This window comes from Emydura macquarii, unplaced genomic scaffold (assembly GCF_026122565.2).
Source record: "Emydura macquarii macquarii isolate MOO-44397 ecotype Brisbane River unplaced genomic scaffold, CSIRO-AGI_Emac_v2 contig_2699, whole genome shotgun sequence".
In the NCBI taxonomy this organism is placed as follows: domain Eukaryota; kingdom Metazoa; phylum Chordata; order Testudines; family Chelidae; genus Emydura; species Emydura macquarii.
The window spans coordinates 779,743-801,442 of record NW_027132836.1 but is presented as its reverse complement, the minus strand read 5'-3'; the positions used below and the strand labels follow the sequence as shown (position 1 = coordinate 801,442).

General features: G+C 40.8%; 1 protein-coding gene across 3 annotated transcripts; it reads left to right on the top strand.

Annotated features, from left to right (window-relative positions):
- Positions 1-208: 208 nt before the first annotated feature.
- Positions 209-21,053, top strand: RAD51C (RAD51 paralog C). 3 transcript variants are annotated; one of them, XM_067565784.1, is made up of 10 exons: positions 209-387; positions 2,434-2,692; positions 2,971-3,137; positions 3,769-3,902; positions 7,894-8,025; positions 10,688-10,754; positions 14,095-14,155; positions 17,355-17,415; positions 19,638-19,716; positions 20,671-20,787. In XM_067565784.1, exons 1-9 carry the CDS (start codon positions 270-272, stop codon positions 19,695-19,697), a joined length of 1,059 nt encoding a protein of 352 aa, XP_067421885.1. In that variant the 5' UTR covers positions 209-269; the 3' UTR covers positions 19,698-19,716; positions 20,671-20,787. The 3 variants fall into 3 exon arrangements, with proteins under 3 accessions (XP_067421885.1, XP_067421886.1, XP_067421884.1); XM_067565783.1 differs by lacking the exon at positions 19,638-19,716 and having other exon boundaries at positions 215-387; positions 20,671-21,053; XM_067565785.1 differs by lacking the exons at positions 17,355-17,415; positions 19,638-19,716 and having other exon boundaries at positions 20,671-21,053.
- Positions 21,054-21,700: the final 647 nt, after the last annotated feature.

The following is a 21,700-nucleotide window of genomic DNA, read 5'->3' as shown; positions in this document are numbered from 1 at the left end:
GCCCTCCTCCGGCAGTACAGGCTCCCCGATGCCCGGCCGGAGTCGCTAGCGGCGGGCAGGGCCGAGGGAGCGGATTTAGAGCCGCAACGGGCGGCCGTCAAAAACCCACATGAGACCGCCCACCGGGCAGGGAGGGCTGGCAGTGCCGGAGGGACGGCGGGTCGGGAGGAGGGGATTGGCCGGGGAGGGGGGGGGCCGGGGCGGAGCGGAGCCCTGGCCTAGAGCGGAAGCCTTAGTCGGCGGCGGCGGCCCGGCCCGCGCCGAGAACCATGCAGCGGGATGTGGGTAGCTTCCCCCTCTCCCCCGGCCTCAGAGCTAAGCTCATCGGAGCCGGGTTCCAGACGGCCCAGGAGCTGCTGGAGATCGGGCCCTGCGAGCTCAGCAAAGGTACCGGGCCGGGGTCCCCGGGGGAGGGGTCTGGTTTACACCCCTTCCCCCCCCCCAGCCAGGGACGCTGACCCCACGTTTTTCTCCAGTCCGGCGGCGGCGCTTTCCTCCTTCCCGCTCCCACTGTTGTCCCTCCCCCCGGTCTCCTGCCAGCCTCTGCTCTTCCCCAGCCCAGGGCTCCCCACACACTGACTGCCCCTCCCCAGCAGACCTCGTCCGTCTCCCCACTCTAAACACCCGGCGAACCTCATCCAGTCTCAGCCTCTTTCCACCCCCCCGGCCGGCGATCTCGCTTCAAAACTCCTTCCGTACCCTCAAACTAGGCACCTTCTCGTCCTCCCCAAGACCCTTCTCTACAGGCCAGGCTAGTTCACCATAAGCCGCCCCCAAGCACGCCAAGCCAGGGACCTCCCCTTTCTAGTCTTGGGAGCTTCCTCTCTTAAAGATTACAGGCTGGAACTCCCCTCATTACTGCATCCCCAGAGACCGTAGCCTAGATTTCATCTTTGTTCAGGCAATCCTGCTCCCTCTCCTAGGGCTTTTCTTGGGGCTCCTTTCAATGCCCTCCCCCAATTCTCCTCAGTCTGCACTGTGATTTTTGGGAACTGATGTATAATTGAGCTCCCCTGTCTACCCAGGAAACCAGGCTAGCACCTTGCTGGTAAGACTGGGGTTTAAACACTGCTTAGTTTAATTAATTAGTTTGTGTTTATAAAGCACTTAACTTCAGAAACGCTCAAGTGTTGTGGTTGGACTTCCTGAGAGGAGGGCCTTATCTCATCCAAGTTTCATGCAATTCTGGAGAAATGAAAGGAAAAGGTTCTGCATGTTTATTTTTACCTAGGGCTCAGTAAAAAGGATCTGACTCTTTGACATTGGATCCTGCTTTTGCTGAGAGCTAAATGGAAATGAGACCCTGAGAAAGGAGAGCTGTAACAGGTTATGCCCACACATACACGTCTCAGGTTCTAAGCCAAGTAAATGAATGTGAAATTGGTTACAAAGATAAGGATCCCAAGAAGTTAGAATAGATCTCCCAAACCTCTAAGAGAAATGTATGAAATAGCTGAGATAGCATGTTATCTTTTCTCATCTCTCAGATCAAAGTGAAATAAATACATCTTATAGTTAGTGGGCAGTTTATGTATATTTATCAGACATGTTAACATATCTTTAATTGTTCCATTATTCACTTGGATTTGAAATAGGTTTTAGGCCCTTGAATATAAGTCTGTGTTATCTGGCACTTAGGACCACTAGGTGTCACTCTCATTTAGTTAAAACTCCATTACCTGTGATTCTGAAGCCATTAAGGAGAAAATGATGTGTTCTTCAAGTGAGTAGTAATTCACTGCATTAGTCCCTGATGTGACACTGGTGAATTTGTCCTCCCAGGTCCCATCCAAATCTATGACACAGGTCACTTCTAGTCTATCATTTGGAGATCTCTTATTCTGCATGCACACTCCCACCTGAACCTTGAACAAACCACATCATTGCTCTTGGAGTCAGTTCATTTGTGTTTGGTTCAGCTCCTGCAGATGTTATTAGTGATGTCCTGTTGTTATGATGAGCTTCTACTGGGATCGAAACCTCTAGTCAGTCTCTTTTTGGGCCATGATGTGAGCCTTTATCATCTGAAAAAAGAATCCTGTCATCACCAAAAGGGAATAGATATTAAAGAAAGCTGGTGTTAAGTGATTAGAAGAAGAAGAAGAAATTTATGGCTTGATTTTCAAAGGGGCTGAGTGCCTGTAGCTTCCACTGACTTCAGTGGAATTTCTCAGTACTGGCCTGGTATTCAGAAGTACTGAGGACTTCTGAATACCAGGACACTAGTTTTTATTCCAAAGATGGAGACAAATAGGTCAGCATGAGTAGTCTGTTTCCATTATTACTTCAAAAATGTTAATAATTTTTGGCAGGCCTTTTTAACTAGTCTAATTGCAGAGCCTATAAATCCAGCAAAAATTGTCTCTCAATTTATACTGGGACCTGTTATTTGTGTTTAAAAACAAAAAAACTGTCCCATGTTTTATCTTTCAGAAATTGGAATTTCTAAAGAGGAGGCACTAGAAACTTTGCAAATTGTAAGAAAGGAATGTCACAGTAATGCTACAAGGACTGCTGGTGAACCTGAGGCTGTTGGGAAGTGCACAGCACTAGAACTCTTGGAACAAGAACAGGCACAGGGCTTCATCATCACCTTCTGTTCAGCTCTAGATGATATGCTGGGAGGTGGTGTGCAGCTAACAAAAATCACAGAGATCTGTGGAGCACCAGGTGTTGGGAAAACCCAGTTATGGTATTTTATTTTTAAATTATTTCTGTGCAACTAGGGATCTAATAACACCGAATATAAGTAGGACCAAAGTCCTTTATTTTTGTTGTCATGGCTGCAACCCCAGATTCCCCTGCTGCATTACAGAAACACCTTAGTACTTGTAATATCTCCTGCTCACTTTACCCCCACCAGAACTAATTGTCACTTTAGAGATAAGTTGGGAGTGGGGGGTTGTAGATACTTGCATATTATTATCTAATTATTGTCCTGTCTTTAACTCTTTTTGTTTCTTCTGACAGTATGCAGCTGGCAGTAGATGTGCAGATTCCAGAATGTTTTGGGGGGCTTGCTGGAGAAATAGTTTTCATTGATACAGAGGGGAGCTTTATGGTAGACAGAGTGGTAGACATTGCAACTGCCTGTGTTGAGCACTGCAAGCTTATTGCTGAAGCACATCAGGAAGAAGGTATATTACCAAGCCATGTGCCTTTCAATATGGTAGACTTACATTCCTATACTAATGTATGTGCAAAACTAATTAAATGTAGGCAGATTGTATTCAATTTAAAAGATTTATTTTACATATAGATAGCTAGGAATACAGGTTGTCAAAGTGTCAGGACCAGCAGCCTTGGCATATGAACATTGAGCAAAGAATTTGTTGTTGTTTAACAGATCAGAGGGGACACCCATATCACGAGTTAGTACCCCCACATTAAGTATTGTCTGGTTAATTTTGACTAGTGTCATTTTGGTCAGTTGGCTTGAAAGTTACATTCCTGAATAAATTTGATTTTTTTGTTTTTAAACTTAGTTTCCATTTTTGCAGCAGTCTTCTCTTCTGCAGATTTCAGTGAATGTGTGTGCAAGTCCTGAGACAGCTTCTGGTACAATTTCTAGAAGGTGATCAGACTGTCCACTTTCAAGCCAAATGGAAAGGAAACTGTCTTCCACTTTTAATCTTTGACTGATAACTTCCTTTTCCTCTCTTACAAAGTTTGAATTGTTGCTTTTGTTGTTAGATGCTGGAGACAGGGGCTGGGGGGAATGATGAGAGTGATAATGTGTTAAGCACAGACTTTTTTTCCCCCCCCCAGACTTTCGAAAAGCCCTGGAGACTTTCTCCCTTGAAAGTATTCTTTCTCATATCTATTACTTCCGTTGCCATGACTACACAGAGCTGCTAGCACAGGTCTACCTCCTCCCAGACTTCCTTTCAGAGCATTCAAAGGTAGGGGTTACTGTAGACTTAGCTTAAGATGCTTTATGTATTTGGAGATGTATTGAAGGTTTGTTCACTGGCATGAGAAAAGGCCGATCCCTCTGAATTGCCAAGCAGATCATGAGCCTGGGAACTGAGATTTGGCTGCTGCCAAACCTCAGATGTAAAAACTTAGGCCGCTTCTTTTCTCCCTCAACACTTGCTCCCAGTTTACTCTTCCTAATAATTTCCTTCCTTTTTACCCTGCTTAATCTCCATCCTAATGCTACTACTCCTGAGGCACCTCACCACAAATGCTATATTTTCTGAGCACAGCAGGCTAGGAATCACCGTAGTCTGCCTTGGAAAATGTTTTTCTAGGTCCATGTTTGCACTTGATCAACATGATGTAATGATGCCAGGATGACACAGTGCCAGTTTGCTCCCCCAGAAGGACAATATCCATCACCAAAAGCACTCATCAGCATCTTGGCAGCCAGAGGCTGACTCTTTTCTCTCTCAATATGTTTCCTGTTGCTACGAGCAACTTCAGCTTGCATCTTGATTGTATAGTGGACAACTGCTGAAAAGTTGCCTAGATTCTGAGTGTAACACTATTGTAATGCAGATTCTCATACCTCCTTTCAAGATTTTTAGATTCTTCAGGGCAAATTGCTCCCCAACAAGCTGCTCTGTGACTCAGTGTAAGAGAGTACAAATGAATATTGTTTAGGAATATTGTATAGGATACCAGGGAGCTGGTAGGTAAGATCCAATGGGAAGCAAGTGTAAGGGGGAAAACAGTTCAAGAGAGTTGGCAGTTTTTCAGGGACACAAGAGCAAACTATTCCGCTGCAGAAGTATAGCAAGGGATCACCCTGGCTTAACCAGGAGATCTTCAATGATCTGAAACTCAAAAAACAGTCCTACAAAAAGTGGAAACTAGGTCAAATTACAGAGAACGAATATAAACAAATAATATAAGTATGTAGGGACAAAATTAGAAAGGCTAAGGCACAACATGAAATTAAATTAGCTAGAGACATAAAGGGTAATAAGAAAACATTCTACAAATACATTAGAAGCAAGAGAAAGACTAAGGACAGAGTAGACCTGTTATACATTGGGGCAGAGGGAACAATAACAACAGACAATGTGGAGTTGGCAGAAGTGCTACATGACTTTTTTGTTTCAGTTTTCACCAAAAGGGTTAATAGCAATTAGATGTCAAACATAGTGAATGCAATTGAAAAGGAGGTAGGATCAGAGGCTAAAATACGGAAAGAACAAGCTAAAAATTACTTAGACAAGTTAAATATCTTCAAGTTATCAGGGCCTGATGAAATACATCCTAGAATATTCAAGGAGCTGATTGAGGAGATATCTGAGCCATTAGCAATTATCATTGAGTAGTCATGGAAGACGGGAGAGATTCTAGAGGCCTGGAAAAGAGCAAATATATTAGTCCATCTAGAAAAAGGGAAATAAGGACAATCTGGGGAATTACAGACCAGTCCTCTTAACATCAGTAGCCAGAAAGATGGAGCAAATAATTAACAGTAAATTTGCAAACACCTAGAAGATAAGGGGATAAGTAACAGTCAGCATGGATTTGTCAAGAACCAATCATGTCAAACCAACTTACTAGCTTTCTTTGACAGGATAATAAGCCTTGTAGATGGGGAGGAGCGATAGATATGGTATATCTTGACTTTAGTAAAGCTTTTGATACTATCTCGTATGATCTTCTCATAAACAAATAGGGAAATACAACCTAAACATAGCTACTATAAGGTGGGTGCATAACAGGTTGGAAAACCATTCCCAGAAAATAGTTATTAGTGGTTCACAGTCAAGATGGAAGGACATATCGAGGGGGGTCTGCCAGGAGTAGTTCTGGGTCTGGTTCTGTTCAGTAACTTCTTCAATGATTTAGAGAATGGCAGAGAGAGTATGCTTTTATAAAGTTTGCAGGTGATACCAAGTTGGGAGGGGTTGCAAGTGCTTTGGAGGATAGAATTAAAATTCAAAATGATCTGGACAAACTGGAGAAATGGTCTGAAGTAAATAGGATGAAATTCAATAAGGACAAATGCAAAATACTCCATTTAGGAAGGAACAATCAGTTGCACACACATAAAATGAGAAATAACTGTCTAGGAAGGAATACTACAGAAAGGGATCTTGGGGTCACAATGGATCACAAGCTAAATATTAGTCAACAGTGTAACATTGTTGCAAAAAAAGCAAACATAATTCTGGGATGTATTAGCAGAAGTATTGTAAGCAAGACATAGGAAGTCTTTTGCTGTATTCAGTTGAGGCCTAATCAGCGCAGGAGTATTGTGTCCAGTTCTGGGCACCACATTTCAGGAAAGACGTGGACAAATTGGAGAAAGTCCAGAGAAGAGCAACAAAAATGATTAAAGGTCTAGAAAACATGATCTATGAGGGAAGATGGAAAAACTTGGATTTGTTTAGTCTAGAGAAGGGAAGACTGAGAGGTGACATAACAGTTTTCAAGTACCTAAAAGGTTGTCACAAGGAGGAGGGAGACAAATTGTTCTCCTTTACCTCTGAGGATAGGACAAGAAGCAATGGGCTTAAATTGCAGCAAGGGCCTTTTAGATTGTACATTAGGAAAAACTTCCTAACTGTTAGGGTGGTTAAGCACTGGAGTAAGTTGCCTAGGGAGGTTGTGGAATCTCCATCATTGGAGATTTTTAAGAGCAGATTAGACAAGCACCTGTGAGGGATGGTCTTCTAGATAATACATAATCCTGCCATGAGTGCAGGGAACTGGACTAAATGACCTCTTGAAGTCCCTTCCAATCCTTTGATTCTATTAATGTGTTAGCTGTGGGGTGGGCAGGGTAGCTGTTATCAAGATTAGATTTGTCCTGTTTTCAGTGCCTTAAACCCACAATTTGTTAATTTTATGACAAATGCAATAAAAAGAAATCTGGTAAATTACCATCATGCCTCAGTACCTGTTAATCAGATAGGCATGTAGATGGGGTAATACAATTTGCCTTCCTAGTCCACTGAATTATTGTACTGTTGATTTGCTCATTCCTGCAAGGGCAGGAGTGAAACTTGTAACAAATTTGATGCACCAGACAGACACCTAAAATCTTGTGAAAGAGTTTTTGGGGAAAAAAGGAGAGGAAACAAGGAAACATTAATTTTGATGTTTTTAGCTCCACCTTTCATTTCAAATTCTTCTTTCCTGTTGGATTCCCAGTACGTTCCAGCCCTAAAGCTATTTTCCAGTGATGTGTTAAATCAATAGTACAATAACAAGGTTTTCCCATTATCATTTTCAAGGTCTTGCCTTGCCCAGTAATGCAAGAACTTGCAGAATCCCATTATTCTGCTGTTTAGCAACCAGGCACTTGAACAATACAAGACTACCAGGGTCTCCCTCCTATACTTGAAGCAATTTTGGCCATCATAAGAGCTATTGCAAATGAAGCTGGAATAAATCAAAATTATCTGCTATGAATGGTGATGAGCCTATAGCAGTGTTGTGCTCTAGTTTTTGCTAATGAATGCTGCAAAGGAAACTGTTCAGCAAAGCAAACACCTACAAGGGAGACAGACACAGAACTCCATAGTGCAGTGCCTGATATATCTGTAAATTTCAGTTAAAATCCATGTTTCCAAGCAAGAATTCTGTTTATAGCATCAGTATCTTGATGAGTTACCGTAACCATGATTACTGATGTTGAGTTTTTTCAGTATTAAAGTTCACCCTGTTCTTTTGTGCAGATGAGATAAAATAATAGGAGTTGAGTATGCTGAAAAGTAATAACTGATGCCTAACTTTCTCCTCCCTTCAGTTTCTATTCTCCACCACTGCTGTTGTCCAGCTTTTTATCTTAGGGTCATATTGGTTATTGGGCACAAATAAGTAGCAAATAAAAGACTTCAATTATTTTATATGGAATGGATTCTGACGCACTCATCACCAGTTTGTAAGATATAAGATTAACACCATTTTCTTGCTTTTTATGTTTAGGTCCGATTGGTGGTTGTTGATGGAATTGCCTTTCCTTTTCGCCACGACTTTGAAGACCTCTCGCTGCGAATGCGGCTTCTGAATGGCTTAGCACAACAGCTGATCAGCATAGCAAATGCTCATAAATTAGCTGTGAGTTTGGGTGTGAGGTTGAGTAAAAGGAGATGAAGTTTTACAATAAATAAAGTACATAATAGGACGCTACAAATGCGATGAGCTGCTGCCTGAAGACAGCAAAATAAAACTGCAGGCATGCAACTGAAGCTAGTGTTTGCCTGTTAGCAGATACAGCTTAACAGCAATTTGGATGTTTACAACCACCCGTGAATAGCAACATTTTGCCAGAAACCAATCCTGTACCATTTACTTTAATATTAATGGGATTGGATTTGAATCAAGTGTTGCGCAGTTAAATAGTCTTTCTCTTGGACTTGCATACATAAATAAAATTGACCTGAGAAACATCGTATGAATCTACTTAAGTGATCAAATACTAATTTGTGGAAGCCTATATTATTTTATACTTTCTTCATGTCTCTTGTTTGGAGTAGGAATTTTAAGTATGATAGCAGAAACAATGAACCCTGCAGGTAGTGGAATGGAAGTCCCAAGTTGTTTTAGTGCATTTTCCTTTCTCATGCTCTCTGCTTGTAGTGAAGTTTCAACCTTCTACAACTGGTTTTCACTGTGCTTGCTAATGAGAGGATTATTACTGCCTTTCCAAGTAGATTATCATCTCTGAACAGGGTAGAAGAGAAGTTACCATTAACCTGTGGAGGGAAGGGGCAAAGGCGGACTCTGTGGTTTATAGTCTAGTTGAATCTTGTTTCCACTGGATAAAGAAGGTATGGCATTTTAGAACACCCCCATCCACACTCTCTGAGACACATAGAGCTGATAGCACCCTCTCCATCTGAGAGGACCAAAGTGGTGCATATGCCTTGTAAAGATGGAGGGGGGTGCAGAAAAGAGTCTGCCACCATCACTAAGGTCAGGAGGGAATGTTTTCCTATGCCTGCCCTTTCTTGTTATAGTGAAACACCAGTTAAAGTGAATCTCTTTTCATGTGTTTAATTCTGCCCACTTGAACTGACCTTTTGTCATTGGTAGCCTCTCCAATTAAAAACACCCAGAAAAGAAAGAGAGCTAGATAGAGCTTGTTCAGGGATGCCTTCAGCTACTTCTCCCCACACATGTGCACACAAGTTTAAATAAACTAGGAATCCTTAAATTGGGCATACTGGTTTAGAAATAATCACTGTCTTAATGAAAGGAACACTCCTAGAGAGGAAAATCACTTTCCTTGCTGTGGTTTGGCTCCTTGCTCTGGCATCCATGGAAACCCATAGCTTCCTGCCTGTAGATTGTTTCTGCATCATTTATCTCAGTATGGAGGTGTGCAAATGTACAGCTGTCTAGCCAGCAGATGGCACGCAGGAGCTACAGCTAACTATAGGGGGTGTTTTTTGAGACATACAACACAGAGAAGCATTGTTCAGGAATTAAAGCTGCTGCAGTCTCAAAATGGTGCTTGTCCACACAGTTTCCAGGTGACTTGATTCCTTGTCAACCAGAATTCTGTCATGCAATTGGCTTTTGTCTATACTGCTAAAAATATATCTTCCCCCTGTGTTTCCTTAGATAACCACAGGAAGGAAAAGAGCATAACTTCATTCTGCCAGTGTAACACATTTGTGGCTGATGATGACAGTAAGCCGCTCACATGAATTGTGAAGGGCTTTTCTTCATGTGTAGGCAACAAGGGATACATATATTATGTGACTGTATTTTATACAGCTTACTCTTTATTCCCACCCAGCCCATACATTAGATGCCTCATGAACTTGAAAGAAAATAGCTTTCATTGTATAGGTCTTTCCTTTACCCAAATATATATATTTTGTTTTGTTGAACAGGGAAGCAGTGCAGCACAAATATCCCTTCCTAAAGAAAAGATAAATCACAACATATAGAAAATTGTCTAATGAATTCACTATTCAGGCATGAGTTGCACAGCAGTAATAAAACCAAACCCTGAAAGATCTTGAGTTTGGGATAGGTGCTGGTGTTTTCAATAAATTGAAATAAACATTACAATGAAGAATATCTGCAAAATTACTAAATCTAGTGTATCAAGTCAGCTGTTACCTCCCTTGCTCCTTTTTATCTCTTCCCCACCACTGCCTCCATTCTACCGGGAATCTAATCTAGACTGTCTGTGAGCCGCCTACGATGATTCATGCTGTAAAAACACTCCCCCACTCTGTCTGTTCTCTTGCGTATTGCTTTGTATTGTACCTACTTGTGCATTTTTAGACTAGAAGCTGCAGGGATTCTGCTAATTGCAGAGCACATGCACACTTTGTACATCACTGTGTACCTTTATGGCACATTGGGTGAAGTCTATCCCTGTGCAGAGGACCTATGCATGTGAATAATAGAATTTATGCTAACTACTGTTTGGATGTCAGTGTAACATTACAGCTTGTATGGTGTTTGTGCATCTGGGATGAGGAGAAGATTTAGCTTTAGAATTACAGTCCTGAAAGAGAGCAATCCCCTACCTTAGCAGACTGAAAATATTTTTGCATTATTTATATTTCCCAGCTTCTCTTTACTTGTGCAAAACTCCCATTCCAGTCAGTGGGTGTCTTGCCTGAGTAATAATGACAGGATTAGACTATTAATATAGCTTTCCTTGATCCAGACTTCTTGGAAAATCAGTTTTTTCTTTTCTTAAATGACAGTTTCCCTGTGTTTTTTCTTTTTTCCTTCTTTTTTTTCCTCTTTTTAGGTAGTTTTGACAAATCAAATGACAACAAGGATTGGACAAAGTCAGTCCATGTTGGTGCCTGCTTTAGGTAGGTGTTTAGCCAGCAAGTTGAAAATTACATTATCCTTTGAATGTTTGTTTTTCTGTTGGGCATCATGAACCAAAACCTGAAAATGTTGGCTGTAATTTCAGTGGCTGCAGGAAAATGCTGAGCAATCAGTAAAATTACCTGAACCTGTAAAAACTTGGTAGTGGGGAGACTTGAAGTACATTAAGCCATGTCATTATTTTCACTATATGCCTCAGTTGCTGCTATAAAAATTCATTCTAAGATCAAATATGGCATCTGAGATCCCAGCCTAAAAATGATTTAATTTTTTTTACAATTTTGTTTTGAAAGTGTTTTGTAACATTTTAAGTTGCAGATTGGGAATGTTACTAGTTTGATCCTTTTTTTCTCCCCCTCCCCCCCTTTTTTTTAACTCCAAGTAATGTTGTATACTAAAACCTGAAATTAGACTTGTAAGGTCTCCCTAACTTGACTGAATTGCTTCTTGAGGGGAGATAGTATAGACTAACTGCTCTATTAAATGGGTATAGTAACTAGTTTCCAGAATGTGAAGCTAATGTTTTGCAGCATGTCCCACAAAAACCTAAGGAGTTGTGGCCCCATCATGCTTTCATTTTCTTCCTACAATTGACTGAAAACCTCTCATCCCTATCCCTAAATATATTCAAACACAGCAGTCAAGTAAATCTTTGAAAGTGTACTCATTAATAGTTTCCAAAAATGTTTCAGTTTTGGTGCACACATTGGAACCGTCAGATAACCTGTCCTTCACACTGTATAATCATGATGTGGAGAGATTCTGTGTGGGACGGTCTATTTTGATCTATCCTATAAGCAGAGTAAAGATTCCCATACGAACTATTCTGGTCTGTCCCATAAGCAAGGTGATCTGTATGGGACTTTCTACGGTGCTTACAGGGCCAACTGGAGCAATTAGCCAGAAGGATTGAGATTGGGCCTAATTAAGCTTTAAATTTCCTGTCTTTTTTGGTTTATGTTGTAACTTAATATTATATTATTTCATGTTGCAATTAGAGGGGAAACATTCTCTGCATACAGCTTCACCTTCTGTGAATCAAGTAATGATTGCCTTTATTATTCCAGAGGGATGATGTGGGGGGAAGGTACAAAGGCAAAGATGTTCCCAATGTGTGTTCAGCCCTTGAACCGTTTGGCATAGATGCAAGATAAAATGAATACAAGGCATCTCCTTGGACAACATTGGATTTTGAACTGTGCATGCAGATAAAGACCTTGCTTTCAGTATCTGACCCTTTGTTGTCTTTACCTCCTGCTCTCAGCTGTATTCATTATTTTTGGCAGCCTTTCTGGCTACAAAGTGAATTAAAGGGAATAGATTCAACCTTGTTTAACAGCCAATGTTTGAAAACTGCTCTGTTTACTGGGTCATAGGGACAGTGAAGAATGTGGAAGGGTTCCATTTAGGTGACATTCCCAAGGTATCACATGCTGTCTTGCACACAGTTTTGAAATTAAGGATCTTTTGATGTGATATAGCCTCCCCATTGCAAAGGACATAAACCATAGGTGACTCTGACCTAAATATGTTTGCAGCCACATAGATCAGCAGGCCTCTGCTCAGCCACATTTTAATTTTAAGGAACAGTAGCTCGGAGGCTGAGAATTCTGAAGTGGCACAAGGCTGTGTGCAATGCAATGTGTATTTACTCTCGAGATCCACTTATTTTAAGTTGCATTGGAGAATTAGGAGAGTGTCTGTCTAGTTGGTACATCTCTGGCAATGGTCTCATAATGAGGTGAAAAATAAACCTGCTCTTCAAATGTTGGTTACAGCCTAAGATGCTATTAAGTGATGGTGTGGTGGCATTTAATCTATTTGTATTCCAAGTCAGTGATTTTCGTCCCTGCTGCCTCTGGTGGTCAGTCTTCTGTCTCCCGCAATGAATGTTGTTTCATTGATTAGCAGGCCCTAGAAAATCTGTCCTATTTGGTTTCCTAGTGGAAGGGAAGCCCTTAATTATGAATAAAACCCAGATGCTGCAAGGTATTAAGTCAGGAGTCTTCTGGGAATGGGGCAGCTTTCTTTCCTACTACTGAGAATTAAGCTGGGTGTTCCTAGACATTTTTATGTGGTATACTTATCCATCAGGTCCAGTATTAATCTGCAACCAGTTTAATTCAGAAGCATCTCATTTTGTCTTTTTTTTTTCTTTTATTAAATATGCATCGAAATGTTAAAATGGAAACCGCACCCATTTGTAAAATTCATGTTCTGACCTCCATTTCAGAACCATGTCCAAAAGACAGAAACTTAAATCTTGCTTTAGCATAGATATGATGGAGTGGGGTTGGGCAAGATACCTCAGGGCCTAGATGTATTAAGCTATTTAATTTAAGGATCTTTTATCGGAGTTGTATTGCTTTCCCCCTCCTCCCCCCGCACCTCCCTGTGTGCTGTAATGAAGATGTGACGGGTTGGGACTGGTGACAGGTCAGAGACAGACAGGTATACTGACTCAGAAGTTATGGTGTTGTGTGGAGATGAATAGGGGATGCTTGCAATATTTAACCAGATGACTGCTTTAAAATTCAATCCATTTTCTGATTATAGAATGTCTCCTGGAACATACAAAGGAAAAACATCTGCTAGTGCTAGCTATAAACTGAATCACATTTCATCTTGTGGTTAGATGTGAACAGAAATAACAGGATTACTTCCCTTGAAATGGGGCAGTTGCCCCAATTTCTCAGGTTTCTGAGCATTCTACTTTACTTCTTGAACAAGTTAGAAGAGGGGTCTCAGAAATGGAGGATTTAGTGTCAAAGTCTTAAGGACTATAATGGTCATAAGATTGCCTTCTTAGGATCCAAAATTTAGGGAGGAAAACAGCAAAATTTGTGTGTTTCACAGATAGAATTGAGAGCCAGAATATAGCAGCCTTGAACTTGGATGCTGCCCCATATAACCACAATACTTTTTTCTGTAAAGATGGGAAAGCTCCTCTTACTCATACTTTCAAGCTGTTACTATTGTCTTCCCTCTTTCAAGGTGTATGTAAAATCTTTTTCTGAATGTAAAGGTATTGCTTCAATCTTAAAATCACATATAAAAAAAATTCGGGGTGGGGTGATGAGGGGGTGTAGATTTCATTCCTTGACCCTTATATAAGCTGGTAAAATCGTTTAAAAATCATTGTACATTTATTTTTGGGGTTATTGAGTCAGCTCACTCTTGTTTGTGTGCTTAATCATCTATCTTTGTGAAGGATTGACTTTTTTTATTTGCTGTTTAAATTTATTGATGCTAATGCATCATAGGAGATGGTAAAGCAGCATGTAATTGGTTGTTTTTTGGTTTTTTTTGTGTCCCCCATAGGGGAAAGCTGGGGACATGCTGCTACCATCCGCTTAATCTTCCACTGGGACAACACACAGAGGTAAGTGAAAACACAGGCTCGTAAATTTACAAAGTGTGCCTACTGCATCTTCTAATTGAGAATCTATTTCAGGTTGAACCCCAAAGCCAAGTAGGATCTGAGTTTGGTTTCAGGTCTTGGCTTCCTTCTCTCGGCTCATAGGGCCCAAGAGCACTACAACGGTTACTAGGTCAGCCCTTTGGTAGGGTGACCACCTTTCTGATAAACTACTCCTTCCTCGTGATCAGTGTGCTGCAACGCTACACTATATTTTTGACAGGATGTCATGTAGCATCAAAATGTCACAGTTTGGTGACAGCTCATCAGCCTCAAGCAATTTGAAGACTGATAGATAATAAACTGTACTTGGCACTTACAGCTCTCTTCATCCATAGACCTCAAAGAGCTTCACTAAATAAAGTAGTGGGGCAGGAACAGTGTTCCCACACTTCTGACCTCACATGCATGGTACATGTGAGGTCACATTGTATGGAGGATGCCATATTATACAGAAACACATGGGGGAAGAGGGAATTGATACCAACAGTGCAGGGTCATACCAGTGGAGGGCTGGCAGGAGCAGAGTACCTGTATTTTAAAAAAATCAGGACAAATTGTGCAGGTTAGGAAATTGAAGCACAAAGAAGTTTTGTGTGACTTTGGGCAACACAGTATGTACAGCACTTAGCACAATGGGGTCTTGGTCCATGACAATGCATTACAATAATAAAAATAATAAGATTTTCTGCCTCCCGATCCATGGCCTCACCCATTTGGCCATTCTGCCTCCCAAAGCAGAGTCTCCCTACTAAAAAATGAAGCAACCCTCTCCTTTCCCAATAGCTCCCTTTAGTTCTCCTCCTGACAGATGGTGGGAAATTTGGAGGGGAACTCTCAGGGCTCAAAGGAAAAAGGATGTCTCTCTCCTCTCCCCCCCTCCTCCCTTCTTCAGGGAGCACTTTGACTTTATCTTTCTGTCTGGTGAGGTGTGATTTCCCTCCCCCCCCTTCTTTTTCCTTCTTCCTTGTATGTTTCTAGCCCTTTTCTGTTATCTGTTCGTTTGACTTTGTCTTGCACATAATATCAGTGTGTAGATATAACTATGGCAGTATGAAACCTCCCTTCTACTCCCTAATCCTCTGCAAACAATGAACAAACCAGACCAGCTGTTGGAGTTTTGTTGTTGTTGTTTTTTTTAAAACTGTGGAGAGAGCTGTGGCTTTTATTTTGCATTTGTGAGAGACATGGAGTGATTACGCCAGGCTGTTTGTTTTGGACTTAACTTGACACTCCTGCCAAAAAGCCTTTAGGAGAAGGGAAGCTGCATCAGCATGTGGACTGCAGATGGAACAAAAGTTCTTAATCATAAACACTCACTGAAAATAAAGGTGGCAGTTACATTTTGATTGTGAGGCCTGCCTCCTTCATGAACCCACTGGAAAGATGGAGGTATAATTGGCAGATAGGGAAAGCAGAAGGGGTTAATATGAATAGAACAGCATTCCTCTTCTTTGGCTTTATACGTGTTATGCATCTCCTTATGGAGAGTGACCTGCAAAGCTACTACAGGTTTGAGTGTTGTTGACTATTTTAGATTTGCTACAAGCAGCAATAACAAAATTTGGTTGTATCTGTAAATGATCCAGATATAGCTAACAATCCATGTAGGCTTTGCTATCCTTGTTTCTGTAGCTGTTATAATGGAGCTCATATGACCATTAGAATGTCTTCCTGCCTTGTCCATTATGCTTTGGTTAAACATGATACCTGTCTCTGTCTCCACCCTGCCAGTGCTGGAAATGTCAGTGCTTAATTACAGTGGGGCTGTTGACTCACAGGCAGGCAGCAGAACTACTGTTGAGTGCCATAAAAATAGGGCTTGTGCTGTTTGAGATTTGGGCTATTTTGTAATGTACAACCCACCACTTAAATGTTCCAAGGAATTCCCTATATAATTAATATGAAATGGCAGTCTTCCTCAGGCTGTAAGTACGTGCCTTCTAATAGAATGGCACCTAAAGGAGAGAAAAACCCTAAAAATAATTAACAGGATCCTTGGCAGGGTATCGCAATGTGGAAGATGACAAATTGTTGCAAGGCAGAACATGTTCCTTATCAGTTTCTCAAAGGAGGGTGTAAGCTTTGGGGAGGTGTAACGTTCCCAGGGCTGGTGGGACAAAACCTCTTGGTGTTCAGATATTTTTCTAGTTATTTATTTATTTAATGTATTGGTATTAGGGTAGCACCTAGTGGCCCCAATCATCATTGGGGTTCCATTGTGCCGGACACTGTACTAACACAGTACAGATAGTCACCACCACAGAGAGATTACTGTCTGAATAGACAAGACTGACAAAGAGTGGAAAGGGAAACAGAGGTACAGAAGGAAGAAGTGATTTGCCCAAGGTCACACAGGTCAGTGGTAGGGCTAGGAATAGAACGCAGGTCTCCTGTGTGCTAGTCCAGTGCTGTAGCCACTTCATTATATGTATAAACCTGAGAAACATCTGGGAAAAACTCCTAATAGCTCCTTGCTTGTTTCCCAGCTTGTTGGTATCTACTAGATACAGTTAATCCTGTCTCTTTCAGCCTTTTTCCAAGGCCAAATCTGTTGCTTAATGGAGTGGAGCAGAATTGTACTCTGTCTTTTTGAAGTGAAACACTTCCATTATTATCTGTATAGGGCCAACAGCACCCCTCAGACATATAAATAAGGAAGCAAGGTCTCTGCCCCAAAGAGTTCACAATCTGAACAGACAATATGCAGATTAAGGATTGGAGAAGGGGAACAGCAGCAAGTATGCATCTGGTTAGTGCCATGATTTGTAAGAGCTTCCGAGAAGGTTAATAGTCTGGTTAGTTAATTCTTCCCATAGTTGTATATTGTTGGCAAATTTTTTTTTAAAGTGCTCAGCATCTGCAGTTGGGACCATATTTGCAAAAGAGCTCAGCTCCCATCTAAAATTAAATGAACAGATTTGCAAAGGCGCTTAGCACCCAGAACTCCCGTTGAGAAAAGCGAGGGCTCCTGAGCGCTGAACTGCTTGAAAATATGGCTGTTTAATTTAGATACCTAAATGGGAACTGTTGAATGTGGAGCACTTTTGAAAATCTGGCCCTAAAGGCTTAAAGTTCGCTTTATATTGTGCTTTGAAAGTGTAGGGAATATACCCTGCTGAAAGATTTAGCAATACTAACAAAACCTGTTTTGTTTGACCAGGTTGGCAACATTGTACAAATCACCAAGTCAGAGGGAGTTGACCGTACCTTTCCACATTACAGTTAGTATTCCTTTTGGGATGGGGATTCAGAGATGGGAGGAGGGGTTTAGCCAAAAGGAAACTTAATCCAAGATGTGCATACAGCTCTAAGGGCACAATTTGGTCCTTTAGAACATTGTGTTTAAGACAATACTGGAGGGTAGCCACATTCCTACAATGCTGAGTGACAAATTATATATTGTGATATTTGTCTTGTGCTATAAGATGTACAGCTCCAAAGCAATATATAGGTACTAAATAATAATAATGTCTAAATTCTATTAAGATAAAATGAGTTCCAAGCTCTCATCTCTCCAGTTTTCATTTAGGTAGCTACAAGTAATAATTGTTTGTTGCAGGTGCTCATGGTAACATGTTGCCATAGCATTTCTTACAGATTTTTAATGCTGTCCATAATACCTGAGGTTTTTCATAATGAACAGAAAGAAATCAAAGCTTTTGTTCACTCCTTAATTTACAAACCTTGGGAGAAAAAAGTCATTTAAAATGTATATTTTAAGCCTCTAGTCACAGTTGTAGGTGCCTTTTCCTGTCAGATTTATTTTGTAAAATAGACCAACTCCACTCCATCCCTCCATACATATCCACACAATCTGAAAATGTGGCTTTCTTGAGTGCACTGTTATCGAAGATGAGTTGAAATTTTAAATTATCCAGGTGTTGTCCCTTAGCCTTGTTGAACTTCTATAGCATAAACTTCAAAGGATAGATCAATTCCAGAAGTGATCAATTCTGTATCTATTTCTTCCATTTAATGCAGGATTGGTGGTAGCCATCCTACGTATCCTTTCTTAAAGATCGTCTTAGTAGTTAGACATTCTATGCTGCAAAATATATGATTCAACATATCTGCACCAAGATACAAAAAGCTGGTCTGATCAACCTTTTTGATACCAGGACTGGCTTGCTGCTTTCCTAAATTGTGTCAGGGAGATCTCAGGGACTGGCATCTCAGACCACTCATTGAGAAACAGTTACAGGCACTTCCATGCCTGTAAATAAACAGTGGTCTGAAGCACAGGCTAGTAAAGGTGTGGTCTGAAGCACAGGCTAGTAACTAGACACTCCTGTTTCTGATATTGGCACTGATGCCCCTCCAGGATATTGGCAAGTCAGTTAACATCTCTGTCCCCCAGTTTTCCCACTTGTAAAAGGGGATAATACTTGGCTGTCTCTCAAGGGTTTTGTGGATTCATTAATACTGAACATGTAAAGCACGCTGTTATGAATTTAAGCATGGGGGGCAGTAGTGAGGAGAGTATAGGCTTCAGTTAACTTTTCCAGATTTTGTCACTTTGTAGCTTAGCAATGGGAGTCTGACACAAAACCTGTAATTCTGAGTGGCCAATGAATGCTTAAGTTCTATAAACACAAGAGCTCCAGGTCTCCAAGACTGATGATTATAAACCAGTTGAAAGGTAATGTCAAGTTATCTATCTTTGGTGATTGTCCTATAGGTCTGTAGAATAGGGAGATTAAAGAATAACTCACCGTGGCCATGTTCTCTCTATCTAAAAGTACTAGCACACTTAATGAAGCTATACAAGAATGATAGCTCTTCTCTGATGATTGAAAAGCATGAAGCTGAAAGTCAAGTACCTTCAACACATGTACAAGCCATCCACATCCACAAGGTTTCATACTTTGGCATGCCACTGCTTACATAACTACTGGAATGCTTCAGCTAGGCGTCTAGTGTGTTAGATTAAATGAATTCTTGGCTACAGCTCAATCTTTGTGTTGAGGGTAAATGGCTGAGATTAGATGAAAGTAGCAATGAAACTCTAAACTTTAAGATTCCCCATTATATAGTTTAGAAGAACAGTTGAGATGCTTAAACTAGTAGATGGACAGTACAAGTTCTGCCCTTGTGGGATCTCTTACTATTTGTTCCTTTTAATTTTTTTTTTTTAAATAAAGCTCCAGCAAACTGTATATGGTGAGACATTTAGAAATAAATGAGAACTGTAGAGACTGGAGTTCAGTCAAAAATTTTTTTTACTGGCTTCATTTCATGGATTGAATTGGTCTTGCACATAGGACCCACTGTCATTTTATAAAAGTCACACACACTTGATAGTAATTCCACCTGATTTTTCACATTGCACTAACCTGAAATGTCAACTCTTCAGAAATGCTCTCTGCCTCTTCATGTCTCTCCCTGAGCATTCAGGATCCTGGCAGCAGTTTTTCCTCCTAATTAATCCCTTTTTCTCTCCAAGGCCTTGCATTGTAGCCACAATCCTTCCACCAGAGGACAACTGTGTGAGAGTCAGCACTGACCCTTAACTATCTGGAGAGGTCAGTGTGTGATGCTTCCAGCATTGTCAGTCTGGAGACAGGAAAAAAAGAGCCAAACCCAGGCTCCCACTTCATAGTATCCCTTTTCCCTACATCCATGTGTCTGAAACGTCATTTGATAGACACATACTTAACATAAAATTGGTTTTCTTGCTATTTGTAAACTTTTTTTTAAACCAGAAATTCTGAACCATGAGCTAAAGAAAATGCTGTTGATGCTAAACAAATTAATTCTCACTATAAGCTTTCTACTGTTCTCTGTGTCTGTCTTTGGTCACTTCCACATTCTGACCCACATTTAGGCTTTGGCAGATAAGGTACATCCCACCATCCCCCATAAATCACAGTTGTTGGCCATGAGCACTCTTGTTCTTGCAGTGACGATCTGAGAAAATTGATAAAAACAGATTCTGACATGCTTTTCTGTAATAACGTGGTGTCCTGTTGCAGTTTTCAGATTTAAAAAAAACCCACTTTGCCCTGGGTTTTAAAAGTTTCCATTTGTGTGTGCAAGTGTGATTCTAGCACTGAATCCTTCAGTTTTTGCCTCTCACTTCTGAGGAAGTTTTGCTTGAGTAAGAACCAAAGGATTTGGCATTCAGTAGGCATAAGTTAATTTACAGAGCAGCAGTGCTCCATAGCCATAGGTAGTGATTAGTGATAAAAGGAAAATGATGACCTGATTGGGGATAGGAAAATATCTTTAAGCTCTCTCTCTTCATTTTACTTTTAGTTGGCCTGTGCATGGAAGAGCTTCCTTTTAATTCTGATTTTAGCCTGGAGTAGGAACACTTTAAACCACTTTGCTAAAATAAATGACATTTTCTGACCTGATTCTGATCTTGGTTTGCACCAGTGCCACTCCATTAACTTCATTAGAGTTACTCCTGATTCTCACAAGTGTAAATGAAATCACAGTTGGGTCCACTGTTTTGCTTGTTTGTATCTTTATAGCCTCATGGCTTCCGGGATGTGCATCCTTCACCTCCAAGCCAGACCCCAGCAGAAGTTGAAATTAACCCTCGTAAACGTCCACGGATAGAAGAGGACAAACAAGAGTGATTCAAAGGCTAAACTTCAACAAAGATGATATATATATGAGAATGTTTGCACTGTAAACATAAGTCCAATATCCAGGGGAGCCTGAGAGACTTTTTTAAACCGAAACTGCTGTTTCACAAATTACTTTAATATTGAACCCAGAATATCCAAGTTTGCACAATGGCAGTGCCATCAAAATGTTTATTTTTATGACATAATTTGGCTTTTCTAATAAATGTTTTCTATAACCAGGGGCTTCAGCTCTTTTAGTTGAGGAATATGGTAGCTGCTTCTACTTTTATGTCTGAGCACAAGAGAGACACACACTTGTTCCATGGAACAATAGTATCTGATTCAGTACATCAGATGACATAGGTATGGATTGTGCATCTGCTTCTGTGTGCAGCTGAACTTCAGTAGAGCTCCATGCAGTGGTCTGTCCATGTAGAACAAGTTGCAGTGGAACTGAAGCACATGCTTAAAGATAAGAATGTGTTTAAGTGCTGTGCTAAATCAGGGCTTTAGCCCTTAACTACTGTGACATCCTTGTTGGAGACCAATAAAAGCTCTCTAACAGCTGAAGCATTGTTACTGGCCATGGTCAGAGACAACACACTGAACTAGGACATATGAATTGCTATACTGCATAAGACACAATCTTGGTGAATGGGAACCCTTCACTGAGGTTTACTCTACATGGCTGGATAGTCTTTAACCGCTGTTCCGCCTTTCTTCTACTAATAGATTTAGTATGATTATCCCAATCACCAGAGCATGTTTTGTTTGTGGTCCTGCTTTAATTTAGAGAAGAGAGATGGGTTCCTTAAAAGACAGCAATGTACTAGCAGCTCCAAAATCTTAAACCAATTGGAAGAACATAAATGTACCCACTGAAAATGCAGCCAAGATCTGTTCTCTCTCACAGAAAAGATACCCCACAGAA

Excerpts from the sequence above, each read along its gene's own strand:
- RAD51C (XM_067565783.1), top strand. The coding sequence starts at position 270 with ATGCAGCGGGATGTGGGTAGCTTCCCCCTCTCCCCCGGCCTCAGAGCT. Across the intron at positions 3,903-7,893 it reads TCCTTTCAGAGCATTCAAAG|GTCCGATTGGTGGTTGTTGA; the intron begins GTAGGGGTTACT and ends TTTTATGTTTAG. Across the intron at positions 10,755-14,094 it reads CATGTTGGTGCCTGCTTTAG|GGGAAAGCTGGGGACATGCT; the intron begins GTAGGTGTTTAG and ends TGTCCCCCATAG.